Raw genomic sequence first — 17,565 nt, 5'->3', positions numbered from 1 at the left:
CCGCTATCCTTCTTGCGACTCACCTTTCAATAGCTTTTGATTCTGCACTTGCATTTCCTCACCATGGCACCTGGTGGTGGACGAGATTTTAACTGCACCTGGGAGCATTGTAATAAGGTATGAATCTTACCCAGTGTCGCTTTTCACTTTCCACTCTATCGCTTGCTTGAAGGCGTTATAGTTTCCGTGCTAATGGCAGTAGTCCTTCAATCGCAAATCAGATCTGTGCAGGCACTATCGGATACACACCAATGAGCGACCGTATCATTGTACGGTCAAGGACTGCAACAAAAGCTTCATCCAACGGAGTGCACTGACAGTGCATTCGCGAACGCATACCGGAGAGAAGCCTCATGTCTGTGACCACAGAGGATGTCACAAGGCTTTTAGTGATGTATGTACAACTAGCTCACCACTTTTTTATCTGCTAACCACCACAGTCATCGAGTCTTGCTCGTCACCGAAGGATCCATACAGGGAAAAGGCCGTATATCTGCCAAGAGCCAACGTGCGAACGAGCGTAAGCATTGGCCTGGTTCTCGTGCTAATGTCTTTCTAACAACGTGAAGCTTCTGCCGCAAAACGACCTTGACCAAGCACCAACACCGCTCCCACCCCCCAGGATCCATGACCCGACTGCCCTCGGAAGATGCGGTTTCCGAGCACTCATATCAAGGGCCAGTCGCCGTTCCTGTGCCGAATGAACAGTATCTCTTAGCCCAGCAACCCTACTACCCTCATACTCCGACGCCGACTCATGAGTTTTATCCCCACCAGAGCCTACACATAACGCCGGTGCCCATACAAGAACAGCCACCAATCGTGACTCAGCACATCCCTGTCACGTCACCGGTTGACGTACAGCGTGCTCAGCAACACTACATGCAGCTTGTGCAGCAACAGCAGCAGCAGCAGCAACGATACGATCCTGGCCGTCAGGGATATCTGCCACCGGAGTTCCAGCAACCATACCATACCCTACCCACAGCGGAAGGCCCACCGCTGATGGTAACCAGCACTCACAGTGACTACAAGCCGCCGGCCCGCATCCTGAACCAGCCCGAGGGAACGGACTGGGGCTTCCTGGGGGTTGGCTAATGAGCCCACGAGTGCCTTTGCATGATTCGACAGCGAGTGTTTCAGACTAGGAGTTACAATGCGTTTGTGCTTTGAGTGATGCCCTATCATGACTGTCATTTACGAGTCCTTAATTTGGTCAGACGCCTCATCCGCTGCTATTTCTTTATTTTCTTCATCTACGGCATAACGCCTTTTGTGATCTTTGCGGACTATGATGTTTTCTTTGGTTGAGTTGCGCCCCTCCTCTGTCAAAAGGCTGCGAAGAGGTTTCATTTTTGTCATATTCTTGATACCTTGGCAAATGATGCAATTTGCTTTTCTATACCAGCATAGCCTATACGTTCGCTTTGGGTCTGAATGACGTGCTGGGCAGCTGCGAGCTGACGGGCACGGATACAGAACATGGGTGTATGTACTTATTTCCGAAGCTTTTAATAATGCCTTCCCCCCTTCGGAGTACTCTTTTCCAGTGACGCTGACGGCGCGCGCGACGTAGGCCGTCGATCAGCACCTACCAGAGAAACAAAGCCGTGCTGACAAGGATGCTATGGACCGAGGAAGTAAGTAGTGGTTGCTTGGCTTGGCTCGGCTCGGAGGGGAAAAAGGGACACATGGGGGCGCCCATTGTTGTCGGGCCATTGTTCTAGGAAGCTACTAGCCTGTCAGGAGCTTCCTTAAGACCCCTACCAACTTACCAAACCAACGTCAGCCAAGGATCGACGGCTGAAACGGTTGGGGGATGGAAAAAGGGAACGAAGGAAGGAAGGGAAGAGGCTCCACACGTCGATGGCGCTTGTAGCAGCAAAGACCAACCAGTCATGGGGTTGAAGTCTATCTAGTTAACCCACGACTGTCGTAGCGCCTGATCGACCCCCATCCAGCCGCCCATATGGTATGGTCTGGGGGGTGGGAAGGAATACACGAGTCACGAAGAGGATGGTGGGAGAGAGGAAGGAGGGGGTGCGGCTAGACAGGGAGCTTTTTGGTAAGGTGCAGGTGGGCCGAACGAGACCACACACACGCACACACCATAGCCCGAAGTAGATAGTCTAAGTCTAAGTCTACCGCAGTTAGGGCGAGAAATGCGTGTATGAGAGAAGGAAGAGAGAGAAAAGCAAAAGACTACCTATGATTGATTCGATGACCTGGCACCTGCGTTTGGTCGCTTTTCGATCGACTGTACATACATGCATGCGCGAAGTTGGGTAATACTATTTTCTTTTCTCTTACCACATGAAAAGGAATGGCTATCGCTTTTGTTTTGTTTTTTTTTCTTGGCTATATATACTTACGCGTCCATCAAACTTTTATTTTTGTCGTTGTTGTATCTGATTCCATACAGAACAGACAGACATAGAATAGAACAATAGGAAAGAAAGAATGCGGATCCGATCGGTAAGATAGGATATGATGTCCAACGGGCAGAACCGGACGGAGCTCTCCGACCCGAAAGAAACAAGGGTAAGTTAGTTAGTTAGGTTAGTTAATTGAATCAATCATATTCTCGGGGATAAAGAATCCGAGACTCGGTAGTAGTAGTAGTAGTAGTAGTAGTAGTAGGGGGGTGTGGAACAAGAGAAGACAGAAAAACTGGTTTTTTGTGTGTTTGTTGCTGTTGTGTAGTGTGACTAGAGGACTAAACTAGTAAAGTAGCAGTAAGTAATCTAGCCCGGGGGCGGGAGTATGTACTGTATTAGACTAGACTAGACTAGATTTATTATTATTATTATTATTTAGTTAGTTGGCCAGTTAGTTAGTTAGGTTCTGGATTTGATCAATAACTGGGTTTGGTTAGCATAGGATGGGGATGGCGATGGGATAGCAATGGAGACAGAAATGGAGAACGCGGCGATTGACCGACCGGTCGGTCGGGAGTAAGCGCCAGCCAGCCAGATAGACAGAAAGGGATTGAATTAAGTGGAGAAGGGGGAGGAGGAGATATACGATGATGATAGTAGAGATTGATTGTGATTGAAGTTCGAACTTCAAGCTAAGGAATCATCCTTTCGGTTCAATGCCGTTGTATGGACGGAATGTTTGTACCTGATCGGATTTAGTCCGATATTTATTTACTTATCTATCTATCTATTAGTTGAGAAAAAACTTGGAAGTTGGAAGTTAGAATTGCTGCAGAAAGTAGGAATGAATGAATCACAGTCAATATGGATATCATTTCCGTGTGACAGGGAAGAAGTTTCGGTCTGGTCTGAGTCTGACAGATAGATGGACGGGCTGTGATCGACCGTCTGTTGTTTTGTTAGTTTTAATTAGTTAAGCTTGGAAATCCACTTAGGTCTATTCCTGCGTGTGTCATCTGGGTGAGATGATGGATCTCGTGTTGGGGATGATGAGCAAGAGGGAAAGGAAAGAGTCTAGATGGATGGGCTGTGGGGAAAGATGAGGATGGAAGGAAAGGCTGCGGGGGTTGCCTTGTGGTTTTATTTAATTACTCCGTAAGTTATTCAATTAGTTAGTTAGTCGGTTATAAGTTATAAGTTAGTAGGCAGTTTATTGTGGATATGGATGTGAATGTGGATTAGAATTGACATGACAGGATGATATGACATGACTGAGGATAACTGGATCCAAGAATAGCTATACTACATGTTCAACTGTTTGAGTATTTCTCACTTTCTCCGTAAGTAGTAAGTAACAAATTGATTGTATGTAGTAAGCTAAAGTAGATATAGTATATTGTCTTACGACTGCCGGCTCCACAATCCTTCCTTAGCTACTAGCACTTAATCGAACAATCGGAAATCCAAATCCAAAGTCTAGAGTTAGCTACTTCTATGCTAACTACTTAAGTGTCAACTCAACTCATTTCCCAAAATAAGTCTGATTGCCGACGGAACTTAACTCATTCTTTGTTGTGATCGTCAATCCGTCGCCTATCTGGTTACTAATACTTTACTAGTAACTATAGTTACTTAGTAACCATTTAGTTAGTGAGTGTAACAGTAGGGTATGACTTACCTAACTATTCTACTCTAACATTGGAAAAGATAAAGATAATCTGGATAGGTAGTAAGTCTAGGTTTGGTTTGGTGATATCACTTTTCCTCAACCCCTGCAGTGCACTGCACTTCGCTTAGAGATGGAAATGACATGGATGAGATGAGATGAGATGAGAAAGGTTGATACATACTTACATACGTGTAATATAACATACGTGGTACATTACATATTACTTGTATTTGTAAAATATATGTATGTATGGTAATAATATACATATAAATAGATACTACTTATCACTACTTACTGATTTATCTATGGGATGATGATGATGACAGCCCAAGAAAGTAAAAAACAATGCGACAGGAATACAAGTAGATGTGATGATGATGTGATGGGGTTGCTTTTCCTTATCGATCTACCAATCATGATGTTGATCAAACAGGAAGATAGTAAGTAAGTAGTAAGTAGTAGCAGCTTGTCGGGGAAATATCGGATCGTTCATGTGCTGGTGGTGGTGGTGGTGGTGGCACACCATACCACTCACACGGCTGGCATAAGCAATCAAGCCACCACCACCACCACTACCATCATTGCTTATGGGTTGGATTGGGTTGTGGTGGTGGTAGTGGATAAATGTTTATACCTTACTCGTAAAGTATCCAATGTGGTAGAATACAAAAATATACCCTAAAATCATATGGAAAGAAAGAAAGTAGAATAAGAATACCATCCATAAAAGCCTCATACATTCATCAAAAGTACCAGCATACTGGCATATACCCCACAGCCTCCTCCAAAGTTATCAGTCACCCCATAGTACCCACCCACCCACTCACTCACCCACTAACCCACCGACAGACAGGCAGACAGACCAAAATTGAGACAACCACTTAAACACATCCATCCGGCCTAATACACGAACCAACCAATCCCAGACTAGCACAGCACAATCAACAAGGATATAGATAGATTGTACACGTAGCGACCATACAATACTTATACCTTATACCTACTTCAGTCTACACAATAAATTCATAGTTTGATTGATTGATTGTCATATAATACTGGATCATTATAAGATACCACACCATCAATCATCAATCAATCAGTGTCATATGTTGGGTAGAATTTCCACTGGACATGGGGACAAAAGTACCTTGCATGGGAGTGCTTGCATGGGGTAGACTACTAACTAAGTAGCTAGTGTTGGTTGACATGGGTGTGGGGGGTGTGCTGTATCTTTCTTTTCTTTTTCCCGTGGGTGCTCATATTTGGGAAGTACTCCGTACTTTGTTGTCGGTAAGTGTACTGCTGTCAAAGGGGATGGATGGTGGTATGTTTCAGGTGGTTGTGTGAGGGAGTATATCTACCTATCAGATTCTAGGTCAATTTTACTGGGGTAGTGGTAGGGTAGGGATACTTGTGAGTAGAGGTATAAGGGTAGCAGTCAGCTAAGTGCTGGGATGTCGATGTCAGTGTCAATCAATCCAATACACATAGTGTTTCGAATTAAGATCATTATGTTCAGCTGGTCTCATGATCAATTCACCTGATCACTCATAAATTATCTCTTCTTTGTATCAAGCAACTATAGACATCCCTGTAGTAGCTAATCCATAACATATTGTCTACGTGCATACCTATCCATCCCATACCTATAGATGGAGCATAACTACCCAATGCATGCCATCAGTTCACCGGCGCGGCACAATGCGACAGACACATAGATAGCTTACTGTTCCACAACCCCCTCTACACGCCATGGCAATCCCACGCCACGGGGTAAGCTCCTCATGATCATGGAGAAGTCGTATTCAGTACCTGGCTGTGTTACCTTGTGTGAGTTTGTATATTCTCCGATTAGGGTGATTGATAAGGGGCCGTTGGTCCGAGGCCGAGGCTGAAGTTGAAGCGTTGAACGGTCTGGGGTATCCTGCTCTGAGTATCTGGTGAGTGGTTTGTAGGGCAGTGTATATATACTGCTGCGATACTTGCCGTGCATCGTTCCTTATAGTGTATGTATGTATATATCAATTCAATCTCAATCTCAACGCATACCATGAGCGGGTCAGTCACCAAAGAATAGTAGCGGAAAGTAAGCCTACAACTCTCCTCTCACAACCAAGCCCACATCACTCATCCTATCCATATACCGGCCTCATCTCGAAGTCTAGATGCTCAGCTGCCAACTTATCTGGACAATAGAAGTATATCCTGTACCACATCGGAATGTATCCATCAAGGACAAAGACAAACTCGAGACCTGAATCTCGAGCATAAAAGCACCTAGATCTCCTGTCCCCTTGGGTATCGACATCAGCATCACTACCACTTTCCTCAAGCATAACAATTCAACGAAGCAGTGACAGAATGCGTTTCACCATCCCTCTTACCCTCTTCTTCGCCGCCCTGGCTATTGCTGCTCCGGCCGCGGAGGCAGACAATGATGTCGACGCTGCAGTGTCTGAGGACCCTGGTCTGGCTGATGCGCAGCGCTGTCGGCCAGGATATAGACAGTGCATGGATGTATGTTTCCCTTTCTTTACCTTCTATCTTTCTTCGACTATGAGGTCTTGATAAGACGGGTTAGCTAACGAAGTGTAGAACTGCAACCGTCACCACGGAGGTGAACGCTGCTTCCGGGTAATCCCAGCTTCTTTATCGTCTCAGTAACAAACCTTCTAACAACATGTAGGCTTGCCGGGCTCATTACTGCTAGTGACTTGCCCCATACACACCTGATTGATCGTCGGGTAGTCTCAAGACACAGTGATTGATTTGATATTGTGCTCGTTCCGTTGACGTCAACGCAAGCTATTGTCCTTCTTTAACTAAATCGAGCTGTTTTATGTCACTTTCTTCCACGCGTAAGCCAGACTCAGTAGTCAGTAGTACCGAATTAACCAGAGCAAGAACGTCAATAATGACCAACAACGCCCCTGCCATCAGGAACCTCGGACAGAATATGGCAAAGAGCATCAGATGACGGCGGAGGATACACGCCCACAATGCCGCAAAAACAGCCCAGACAGTGTATATAGTGCTATGAATGGCCAGGAAGCGTGCTTGGCTCTGATTTTCTCCCGAGTGGAGAAGAGGCACGGCGCATGCTGCCACGATTGGCGCGGCAAATGTATTGACGATTACCAGTAGTGGCGACCATGGATACTGTGTATCCCGGAATGGAATGTAGGCTGATTTCCATTGGATGCTAGATAAAGTGGCGTTATGACCAGTGCTGAAGAAGTGTAATGTCCCAAGGAGCGCTGCGATGGTGGGTTTGATGGAGCTGTTGCTGGGGATGAGACGCCGGAGGTTGATGAGCTGATAGTAGAGGATTGCCAAGGACAGCCCGCCTGTTGGAGTACTTGAGAGAATGCCTGCAAGGAGCATTGCTGTCGTGAAGATGAGTGGCCGTTCGAGTGTCCTATGTCTTGGAGTGTTTGTAAACGCAGTTGCTAACCCAATAAAGACAATGGCTAGCACCGTTCGTGCAACAGTCATGCGCACAGTTTTGGAGATGTCATCTGTGAGAAGGTCTGCCAGCCAGCCATTGTTACTTGCCGTTTCTAGTGCATTGAAGACGGTGGTGAGCAGCAGCGCACTTGGTACGCCGAGTCTGAACCAGAACAGGTTTCCAGCCGCGTGGTCTCGCAGAGCTAGTCGAGTAATGTATAACACAGCTACGGCGGTAATGACCGGGCTTGATAGCTGCCAAGCCCAGCTACTCTCCAGACGATAGAACGACGTTCTGCAAAACGGCAGTTGCTCTTCGCGACAAGCCCGACTGAGCGAGACGACTCGACTCAGAAGCATGAATATCACCGAGCAAGACGCTTCACGTACATCTTTTGCATGGTTTGACGCGCCAAGAGTGCATAGCCCGAATGTCGAGAGAAAGACCAAAACCACACGGTCCTCCCAGACGGTGTAGGAATTCGAAGCAAATCCGATGCCGAGCAGTAGAGTGAACATCACAGCCTGCCAGCTCCAGGCTCCTCCCGGAATGCATCTGCGCAAGATAGTCAAACCAGTCTGCCATATATTCCACACAACGCTGCCCAAAGCAGCGCCCAGGATCACTCCATCCGTGAGGGAACCCTGAGCAAAGTCAGTCAAAGCAACATGACCAGCCACAACAACAACCCCCATCACGATCCCTACTACCATTCCAGACCTTCTCAGGCCAGACCTCCCATTCACCTGGGGGCATATCAGGACCACCACACTCAGCAACAGAACCACCAACCCCTCAACCATTCTCAGTGGATCAAACTGAGCCCACATACGCTTATACCCCTCTAGCATCCACCCTTGATATCCCCTCAACTTCTGATAATACTCCCTCAAAGCCTCCTCATCCCCAAAATCCACCTCACCATCAAACCATCTATCCCACCCAACCACCCCCTCCCATCCATACCTCTCATACTCGACCGTAAACCTCTGAATCTGCGCCCCAACCAACGCATTAACCTCCACCAAGCGTCTCCAATCCCTCCCCTCCCTCCCAGCAAACGCCTCCTCAATCGGCCGTCCCAGGTTACTAAACGGCACGGGCACCCCCATCAACAACGCCAACGTGCTCACAAAGTCCACCTGCGGCACATCCCTTCCCACAACACCAGTAACATTACCACCACCATCACCACCATCAACAACCCCCCAAACCTCCCTACTCGAATACAACCACAACGCAGCCCGTACCTCATCCACCCCCTCACCCCCATGGTTCCCATTCTCATCCATCCCATGATCCCCCATAACAACCAACAACGTCTCATCATCCACACTCTCCATAACCTCCCTAACAACCCCATCCATCTGAGCCAACTTCTCCCTCATGCTCTCATGCCCCGGCCCAAACCGATGTCCGACGTGATCAACACCCAGGAAATGGGCGATGATCACGTCCCACTCCCCCTTCTCCTCATCTTTACCCTTAAGCAAAGGTACCAAATGCTCATACACCCCATCATCAACCGTATGTAAATCCTCCACTAGGAACGATTCATATGGACGTGACAGGTTGGGGGTGAAGTATCCCGGGAAAAGTTTCATCCAGGTATCATCGCCCAACAGGACGAGACGTTTCCCTGCGTCATGGAGTTGCGATATCAGGTTATCTTCTGTGACTGCTGAGCCGGCGAAGTTGGACCCTGCTTCGATGAAGGTGGGTAGTGTGCCGGTCGTGAGGGCTTTCAGGCGCTGGAGGGTGGTGGTGGGTGGGTCGGCGATGAAGGGGTAGAGGAGGGCATTGTGGGGAGTGGTGAGGGCTGTGGTGTGCAGGGTAGTGAGGGCGTTGTGGTATGTTTTGTTGTTGGTGGTGGGGATGGTGAAGTCGTAGCGGAGGGCGTCGATGAGGAGGATGATGGCTTTGGTGAAGGTGGGGGGCGTCCAGCAGGTAGTATTTGTTGTAGTGATGGGAGGATGGGAGCAATTGCTTTTCAAATCGAGGGTTTGACGTGTGAGGAGGAAGCCTTTGGTGAAGAGGTATAGGCCTGTGGTGTGGAGGAGGCTGGATGTTGTTAGTTAGTCAATTGAGCTGGGATATGTAGTGGTGGGATAGTTACAGAATGTAGAGGAAGAAGAGTGGGAGATGCCATCTGCTGGTGGTGGTGGTAGTTGATGGGCCCATGCTGCGTTGTATAGATGCTGTAGTGCATATCAATCAGACTATACTATGTCGTATTGCCTCTCGACAGCGTACACAGATGATGATCATCACATTCAGCAGAAGCAAATCAACAACCAGGCAGCTCTATTTCCAACCCACAGGCAATAGTCTCCTTAGCTTTTTGTAGCACGAACTCTCCCCTGTGTAACCATCTCACAGCAGTCAAATTCACTTCAACCTCATTCAAAACAAAGTAATTTAACTAGATACTGTATGCAGATCGATACTACTCTCCCAGACAGAGATGGAAATAAACCGTCACGTATCATTACACACCATACCCGTATTTCGATACCAAACCCATACTAACTATACATACTACTTACATAACCAAGCAACTAACTGGTTAACTAACTAACCTACTGCAGTCTAACCAACCAACTAAGTAACTAGGTTACTAATTCTCCGCCGCCAACCGACCTCCAAGCGAAGTGGATAAGTAACAACTTACAGTAATAGATAAGTAGCTAGCCTGAGGCTACTGCTTGCTGCTGATCAATTTCGCTCGTATTGGGGGGACAATCTTAGCCCGATGCGGGAAGCATTAGCGAGGACATATATGGTTGGTCGGTGAAGGGGAGAAGATCGTAATCAATCAACCTAGGTACATGTTTGTAAACTAAATCGAGATGACAGCTTAGTTACTAAGTTACTTACTTTACGTTGTGCCAAGTAAAATACTGTAGGTAGTAAATTAGGTAGCTTGGGGAGGGTTTACCTGGTTGACTTAATCTAGGTTGATGGTAATGAGAAGAGCTTGTTTTTGACTTTGGGGGGGGAAGCTTTGAAAGCTACCTATTATGGGATAATTACTTTCCGTGGGTCGGATGGGGATGGGGGAGGGTTATGCTTAATGGGTGTATGATGTGGTCTGTGTAATTGTTCTGGAGTTCTTTTAGGGAATAGTAGCTGCCAAATGCCGGGTTATAGTGGGAGATATTATTACAGTGAGACATTTCAGTGACTAAGTAAAGCAGCTGTTTCATTCCCATGCATGTTTCATTGATTGGTTCCTTGTATATACCCATATCCATACCCATTCTATGATAATCCTATACAATCCCTCCTCTCGCAATATATCCTTATATACCAATAATATACCCCAAGGAGATAGAAAGATTCCTACCAACTCGTAACCCCCCTCTCCCTATCAAACCCACCTCTCAACTGCTCCCCAGGCTTAACCACCTTCCCTTGCAGCACCGTATACCGCACAATATTCTCACAATCCTGGGGCCTCACCCTCGCAAGCCAGATACCCTGCGCCGCGCCCTCTTCCTCCTCAGTCCCCTCCGTCTTCTTATACCACTCAAAGTCCCGTCTGCGATAAATAATCACGTTCGCCGCATACTTATGTCCACCCACATGGTTGATAAAATAGATTCCCACACCCCCAGGCCTCTCATCATCCATGTCCCTATACAGGCCTAGATGACGCAAATGGCGCTCGAATTCCTTGCGAAGAAGCGGCGCGGACTGTCCACAGCGGGCGTCGCGGGTGCGGTGGGAGCAGAGCAGGATAACGGCGGAGTGAGGGGAGGGACGGGAGCGGAGGGAGGTGAGGGATTGGATGTCGGTGATGTTCTCTTCTTGTTGTTGTTGTTGTTCTTCAGTCGAGGGCTGCTCTTGTTGTTCACTCTCATCATTGCTGTTTCCACCAACCAACGGGGTAGTAGTCGTCGGCGAGCGATTCACAAAATACTTGATCAAATCCGGCGCCAGCTGCGGCGTGACATGATCGACGATAGTAAACCTGGGCAGAAGCAACACAGTCGTAGGTTGTTTCCCCGCATCATGATAATGATATTCATCCGGGACGGGCATATTGGAGGCGGACAATTTCAGTTTCTAGACATAGCCACCCCACACTGATTAGCTTCGCGCAGCCAAAAAAAACAAACAGACTGCAGTGACAGTGAGATCATACCCCATTACTAGGCACCAACCCCCCCTTTTCAATCGCCTCCATAACACTCCCCTCTTCATCCGCAACATCCCTCACCCAATCCGCCTTCCCAGTCGCAACCAGCACATGCGTCGACCAGCCATTAATATTCCCGTACATGGTATCTTCCTGATCGACATCGAATTTGGCGGGGTATTTCACCGTGCAGGACGCACAGTCGTGTAGACATTCCTCGCCGTCCACAGCGGGGTCGGTCTTCGGGAAAAGGGTATCGACCGATGGCGTAGCATCATCATCATTCTCCTCCTGGGGTTTGGGACTGTCTTTGGGACTCCTGTCCTGCGGGGTTGCCGAGGGGGTCGGGGTGAAGAATGAGCGGCCTCGTTGGAGGATGGATTGCATTGTGAATATATATAGTAGTGTAGCAAGGGGGGTTTGAGAAATGAAAAGGTAGGGAGAAGGGGATAACAAGAAGGCAAGTATCTTTTTCTTTCATTCGGACTTTTGGGAACCGCCAGATCTTATCAATCGCCGCGCGCGCCTTGCCAAGGACGGAAAGCCACGCCGACACGGTTTGGATGCGGCTTGTGGTCGGTTGCTGCCGGACCTCCGATTGGCTTACGTCACGGCAGGAGCAACTCTTTGCCGAGTTCTAAAAGTGGGGGAAGTTCTTTTTTGGGCGTTGGGGAAACACAGCGAGCCCAGGGCAGGTGGATATATGGGTAATTAAGGCCAATAGGAGACGCTGTGTAACTAATAGTGGCATATTGCAAATCTAAGGGAGAAATCGCATCTTCAATTGTGTAATTATACAGAATGGTTTTGGTTATTTTTTTTTTTCCAAATCTTATCTAGTATCTATGTTTGAGGTCTACCGTCGACGCGGCTGCTGCTGCCAACATTATAAGCGTACGGTAAATCCGTCGGACTCCGGGTCTCGACCAGGCGAATCACGCTCCCTCCAGAGCTACCAGATACATTCGACTGTACTCGTCGAAGCGACCGCATCGATGGCGTCCGAGGAGGCGCCAGGGTTCGCTGCGCCTCCGAGCGTCTCGACCAAACAGGCGACCAGCGACCCTGTCTAGCGCCGTCCCAAGTGGACGCATTCGAAGGCCGCAGACTATTACTCCGGCCACGCGACATGGCTTCACTATCGCCATAGGAATCCACCGTATCGGTTTCACCTTCCTCGTCCGAAGGCCCGATAAGAGACTCGCTCTCAGCCTGGGAACTCCCACCACCCCGCACCTCATCCAAGATCTGGGGGTCCAGAACCTTCATTCCCCTCAGGAGCTCCGCAAACACATGCATCAAAGTCCTGAACTCAGCCTCGTGTAGCTCACGCGTCGAAAAGCGCGCCCGCTCATACAGAGCGACAAACTCCATCCCGATTTCCGGCGGATCAACCACATTCAACGCAGTCAGATGCTGCAAATACCCCCGCAGACCCATCGATATCGGCCGCCGTAATACTTCCACCACCCGCGTGTCAGGAATGGACTCTTCGGTTTCGGGAAATGGCGCGTGAAGCGCCCGCTGGGTGGCCGTGAAGATCGGATCGGGAGGAGCGAGTGACACTGCCTTGGCCTCGATGAGATGAGGCAGTTCCTGGACTACAGTCCGATAGGGAAGGTCGGGCAGGTCAGGACATGAGGGCGAGGACCATCCGGGGTGCTCGACTTGACCCCAGGGTGGATTGTCATAGTCTACCAGGAGCGATTCGTAGCCTGAGAAATCATGTCCGTCGGCTGCAATGTCCCTAGGTCGAGCCTGGTAGGCTATGATCGCACTATGCGCCAAACCCTCCTTAACCAGTCGGCGCACACTCTTGCCGACGTCTTCGCGCTCGACGGGGATCCATGCTTTGGGGATGCCGGAGAGGACGGTTCGGTTGGTATATATACGCGTGGTGTAGATTAGAACCGCGAGAATGAATGTGACAACGTAGCCGCCGGTGATGATGAAGATGTTCGTGAGGCGCTGCGTGATGTAGCACTGGTAGATCGCATCGGCGGGAGTCAGGATGATGCAGAGGAACAGGACCAAGGAGAGGAAGGTGAAGACAGTTAGGTTCAGGACGCGCTGAACGTTGAGGGCCATAACCGCGAGCACGTCATATTGCGCCGCAGTACCGGCTGCTCTCAGGTGCAAGCAACTGGCCGGTAGAAGATATACTGCGTAGCTGGGATTAAAGGGGATGCCCGTTGCGACCGTGAGATGAGCTGGGCATCACGTGATTAGTGTGGGCGCGATCGGCATTTGTCTTCCTGTACGGATACTGTCTCGGAACAAGCCATCCCTACCATATCTACTATGTTTCTGCGATAAATCAATATGGCTTCTCAAAGGTATATATGCCTACGCTTATGCTTCTATTGCTCTACGTGTATTAATGCTAGGAATCACGACCTCTAGTCGTCCTGGACAGCCACCTCGTCCTCCCACTGAGGCTCGAACTGCGCCCGAGCCCGGCGGATGACCCGCTCGATACCGTCCAGACCCATCTTCAGGACATCCATCTTCGGGCCGTAACTCAGACGAACGAAGTGGTGGCAAGGGCTGTCGAACAGGTCTCTTCTGTGAGCGGGGTTCAGGTCAAAGAAGATACCAGGGACCACAATGACCTTCTCGGTCAAGAGGGCGTTGAAGAAGTTCAGTCCGTCGGACAGGTTGGCCTCCTTGGGGAGAGGAGGGTCCAGGGAGGTCAGGTCAAGCCAGATGTAGAAGGTGGCCTGGGGCACCTCGTCGATGCGGAAACCGATCTCACGCAGACGCCCAACGACGAAGTCTCTCTTCTCGCGGAAGTGCACCTGGAGGGCCTTCATCTCTGCACGCACCAGCGACGGCTCGAGCATGGGAACGGCGGCTTCCTGGAAAGGCGCATTGGCACCACCGTCCAGGTAGGAACCAGCAGAGCCCAGGGCGTCAATGAACTCCTTGGGTCCAACAACCCAGGCGATACGCCAACCCGGAAGACGGAAACGCTTGGTCAGACCGTCAATCAGAAGCACATCTGTGAGAGTCAGCATGGCAGGAACAACCTGCACCGGTTCTCGTTTGTTCAGGGAGGGTCAGCGGGCGAACCATCTTTGTTGACATCTTCGACGTTGGTGGCACCACTGATCGTGGTTCCGTCACAGTCGGTAGTGTAGTTGTAACCGCCGTAGAACTCATCCAGGATCAGAGTCGCACGATCTCTGCAGATGTCCTGGATCTGAGCAAGCTCCGGGTTGGAGACAAAGTGTCCGGTAGGGTTACGAGGGTTGGAGGTCAGCAACACAGATGTTCCACGAGCGATCTCCTCGGCGATCTTGTCGGGGTGAATTGCGTAGTGGTCGTCTTGGGCGAGGGGAATGGGAATAGGAGCGATCTAGATGCAGAGTTAGCCACCGTATACAACCCCGAGCCCACTGTTCACTGCTGTCATTCCACTAGCAGCGCTAATTCGCACTCACGTTCTTGAACAGCGACAACATCTCAGAGTACGCCGAGTAATCAGGGATAGGGAAAGACAAGTACGAGTTTCCCAGAATAGCAGCAATACGGATCAGACCCGCACGACCACCGGGGACAATGCAGACGTTCTCCCAGGTGTACTGACTGGCCTTGCCCTGACGGTAGTGCTCATTGTAGAGGCGAGCGACGGCGGCACGCAGAGGCTTGATACCGGCGGTGGGACCGTACTCACGGGCGGCGGAGGTGATAGGGATGGAAGTCGGACGAGGGAAACTGCCCTCGATCTCATCATCGGCTTCAGGGGCACCCTGGCCTAGGTTGGCCCAGGAGTGAGGATCCTCAGCATAACCATGTTCGGTGGCACGCTCGGTACACCAGACAACACCGGTGGAGGCACGGGAGGCATCGAGACCGGCATGGGGACGGTGACCTTCGTGGGCGCTACGGAACTGACGGTGGGTTTCGGAACGAAGTTCTGCATGGTAGGATGTGATGTTAGTTGGAATGCATGTAATAGTCATCGACTAGTAGCTTGTGTTGTTGAAGGAAACGGAGGATTATGTGCCCCTCATGCACAAGGCTGAGCAGCATTGCTGCATGCAGTGGGAGCAAGTATAGAAGCAAGAGTGCAGGGAACATGACTTCTACAAATGAAGAAAAGAATAAAAGGAAGACATATGAATAAAAGAATAACGTACCATTCTCAGACAACTCCTTACCGACCGAGAAGCGGCGGTTGGAGGGGCGCAGGATGCTCAAGCGGCGGCCGGAGAAAGACATGCTGGGCTGCTTTTGCCAAGTCGCAGATTCTGGGGAAGAATGCAATCTAGTGTATGCAAGCTATCGGAGTTCCCTGGATCTGATGGGGGTTAAGAAAGGATTAATTAAGTAAGAATTGGGGATTTCTTTAATATGGTAGGAATAGACAACAGGAGAAGAAAAAAAAAAGATAGGCAAGTAGTAGAGGCAAAGATAGAACTTACTCTCCAAAAGAACAAGAGTTGGAGAACAGAGAATTAAGAGGGGAGAGAGAGGAGAGGATATATCAATAAATAAGAATGAAGAAGAAGATAGTCAGACAGACCAGATAATAAGATAAAAAGGGAAATAAAATAAAAAAGTGACCAGAGAAGAAAAAAAAAAAAAAAGGTACAAGTAATTTTTTCTCTTGTTAAGGCGTTCAGGATGGATGGCTCCCTCCAACTCATTGCTTTGCCTTGTTGGTCTTGCTGTTCTCCAACTTTTCCTTTCCGCCCAATCTACTCCCTCACTCTACGGCATATCGACCCAGACCCAGACAGACTCTCAAGACAGACAGACAAACTACCATTCTCCTTTTTCCTAACTCCTCTCATCTGCGACAAAAAATAATAATAATAATAACAATACCTACTAGTAGTTTCAGCCCGCAGGCACCAGTCAACTTTCTTGACAAAATTAGAAGGAAGGAAGAAGTAGAATAATCGCGCAACTGCCGCCTCTTCCAGGGAAAGCAAAGCAAAAAAAAAGCAGCCTTACAACCACAACCATAAAATGCCTCACAACTAAACTGACTAGTAGTCACACACACACACACACACACCGCATACGTGACGAATCGTCGAACCCAGAATCGATAAGTTTTGACCCAACCGTCTCGTCCAGACCGCAATCATTTTCCCGTGGCTCAGTCCCGATCGACGGGCTCCAAGTGGACTCTTCTTTCGGCTGGGATCCGACACCGGCTCCAAATAAATCAATCCCAAATCATCTGCCATCATTATTCCTTCCGAGACCATACAAACTTACAAAGTACGTAGTACTATACGCAAGTTAGTAGTAGTATCGATTTCCGGCCCCAGTAGCAAATGACGAGTGGCGGTGGCTGCTGTCCCCCCCCCCCCCTTATTCCCTTATACCCTATCGATCTTCTTGTCTACCTATCTATCTTTGGTATACAATCGGATGGACGGCATCTCAACTCTCAAGAGTTGCGACCTGTCTAATGACAAACAGGGACTGGATGGACACCCACCACCCCCTTTCAGCCCTTTCAGGCCCCCGTTGGTTTGGACCGTGGAGTGCCCGAAGTTCCACTTCTCGGTACTGATGGATCCGTGGAATTATGGCGCCCCCCCAGGTACTTACTAACTTAACTAACTCACTAACCAACCGATCTCCTATCTTCTCCTCCCTACTCCTTTCAGGTTTATTTTTGGAGCTATTATCTTCGCCATTGTTCATACTCTATATCTGCACCCAGCACCAAGGAAATCTAAGGTCGTAATACTATCATTGACAGGGCCAGCACGGAATGCCAGCAAAGAAAAAAAAAAAAGGGGGGTAAAAAGCAACAACTCAACAAGCACAACAGATGAGGTACCGCAACATCAAAGTCAATCCCAAGGCCAAATATGCAGGAACACTATACAGCTCATCTCATATGTCCGACATCCGTCCTGCGCAATCAATGAAAAATCGGAAAGCCAACAAGCGGTATACATAC

At 49.0% G+C, this 17,565-nt stretch overlaps 5 protein-coding genes across 5 annotated transcripts; 2 read left to right on the top strand and 3 right to left on the bottom strand.

The window, feature by feature from the left end:
* Positions 1–63: 63 nt before the first annotated feature.
* BO79DRAFT_138595 (putative C2H2 finger domain protein) lies at positions 64–1,098 on the top strand (the record flags this gene model as incomplete). Its single annotated transcript, XM_025678164.1, has 4 exons — positions 64–117; positions 203–394; positions 441–520; positions 570–1,098. The coding sequence occupies 4 exons, from the start codon at positions 64–66 to the stop codon at positions 1,096–1,098; spliced, it is 855 nt and encodes a 284-aa protein (XP_025543738.1).
* A 5,310-nt stretch (positions 1,099–6,408) lies between these two features.
* BO79DRAFT_251406 (uncharacterized protein) lies at positions 6,409–6,711 on the top strand (the record flags this gene model as incomplete). Its single annotated transcript, XM_025685858.1, has 2 exons — positions 6,409–6,564; positions 6,643–6,711. The coding sequence occupies 2 exons, from the start codon at positions 6,409–6,411 to the stop codon at positions 6,709–6,711; spliced, it is 225 nt and encodes a 74-aa protein (XP_025543737.1).
* A 141-nt stretch (positions 6,712–6,852) lies between these two features.
* BO79DRAFT_275419 (GPI ethanolamine phosphate transferase 3) lies at positions 6,853–9,676 on the bottom strand (the record flags this gene model as incomplete). Its single annotated transcript, XM_025687661.1, has 2 exons — positions 6,853–9,556; positions 9,612–9,676. 2 exons carry the CDS (start codon positions 9,674–9,676, stop codon positions 6,853–6,855), a joined length of 2,769 nt encoding a protein of 922 aa, XP_025543736.1.
* A 1,161-nt stretch (positions 9,677–10,837) lies between these two features.
* BO79DRAFT_188634 (uncharacterized protein) lies at positions 10,838–13,751 on the bottom strand (the record flags this gene model as incomplete). The annotated part of the gene is made up of 3 exons (XM_025680606.1): positions 12,551–13,751; positions 11,643–12,001; positions 10,838–11,563 (listed from the first exon to the last, which is right to left on the bottom strand). The coding sequence occupies exons 1-3, from the start codon at positions 13,722–13,724 to the stop codon at positions 10,838–10,840; spliced, it is 2,259 nt and encodes a 752-aa protein (XP_025543735.1). The 5' UTR covers positions 13,725–13,751.
* Positions 13,752–13,965: 214 nt separating this feature from the next.
* Positions 13,966–16,122, bottom strand: BO79DRAFT_207283 (pyridoxal phosphate-dependent aminotransferase). The gene is made up of 4 exons (XM_025682144.1): positions 15,779–16,122; positions 15,080–15,555; positions 14,709–14,994; positions 13,966–14,637 (listed from the first exon to the last, which is right to left on the bottom strand). Exons 1-4 carry the CDS (start codon positions 15,858–15,860, stop codon positions 14,036–14,038), a joined length of 1,446 nt encoding a protein of 481 aa, XP_025543734.1. The 5' UTR covers positions 15,861–16,122; the 3' UTR covers positions 13,966–14,035.
* Between the last annotated feature and the right edge of the window lie 1,443 nt (positions 16,123–17,565).

This window comes from Aspergillus costaricaensis, assembly GCF_003184835.1.
Source record: "Aspergillus costaricaensis CBS 115574 unplaced genomic scaffold BO79scaffold_4, whole genome shotgun sequence".
Classification (NCBI taxonomy): domain Eukaryota; kingdom Fungi; phylum Ascomycota; class Eurotiomycetes; order Eurotiales; family Aspergillaceae; genus Aspergillus; species Aspergillus costaricensis.
Note: the sequence above shows the minus strand (reverse complement) of the source record. Positions and strands in the feature narration are given on the sequence as shown.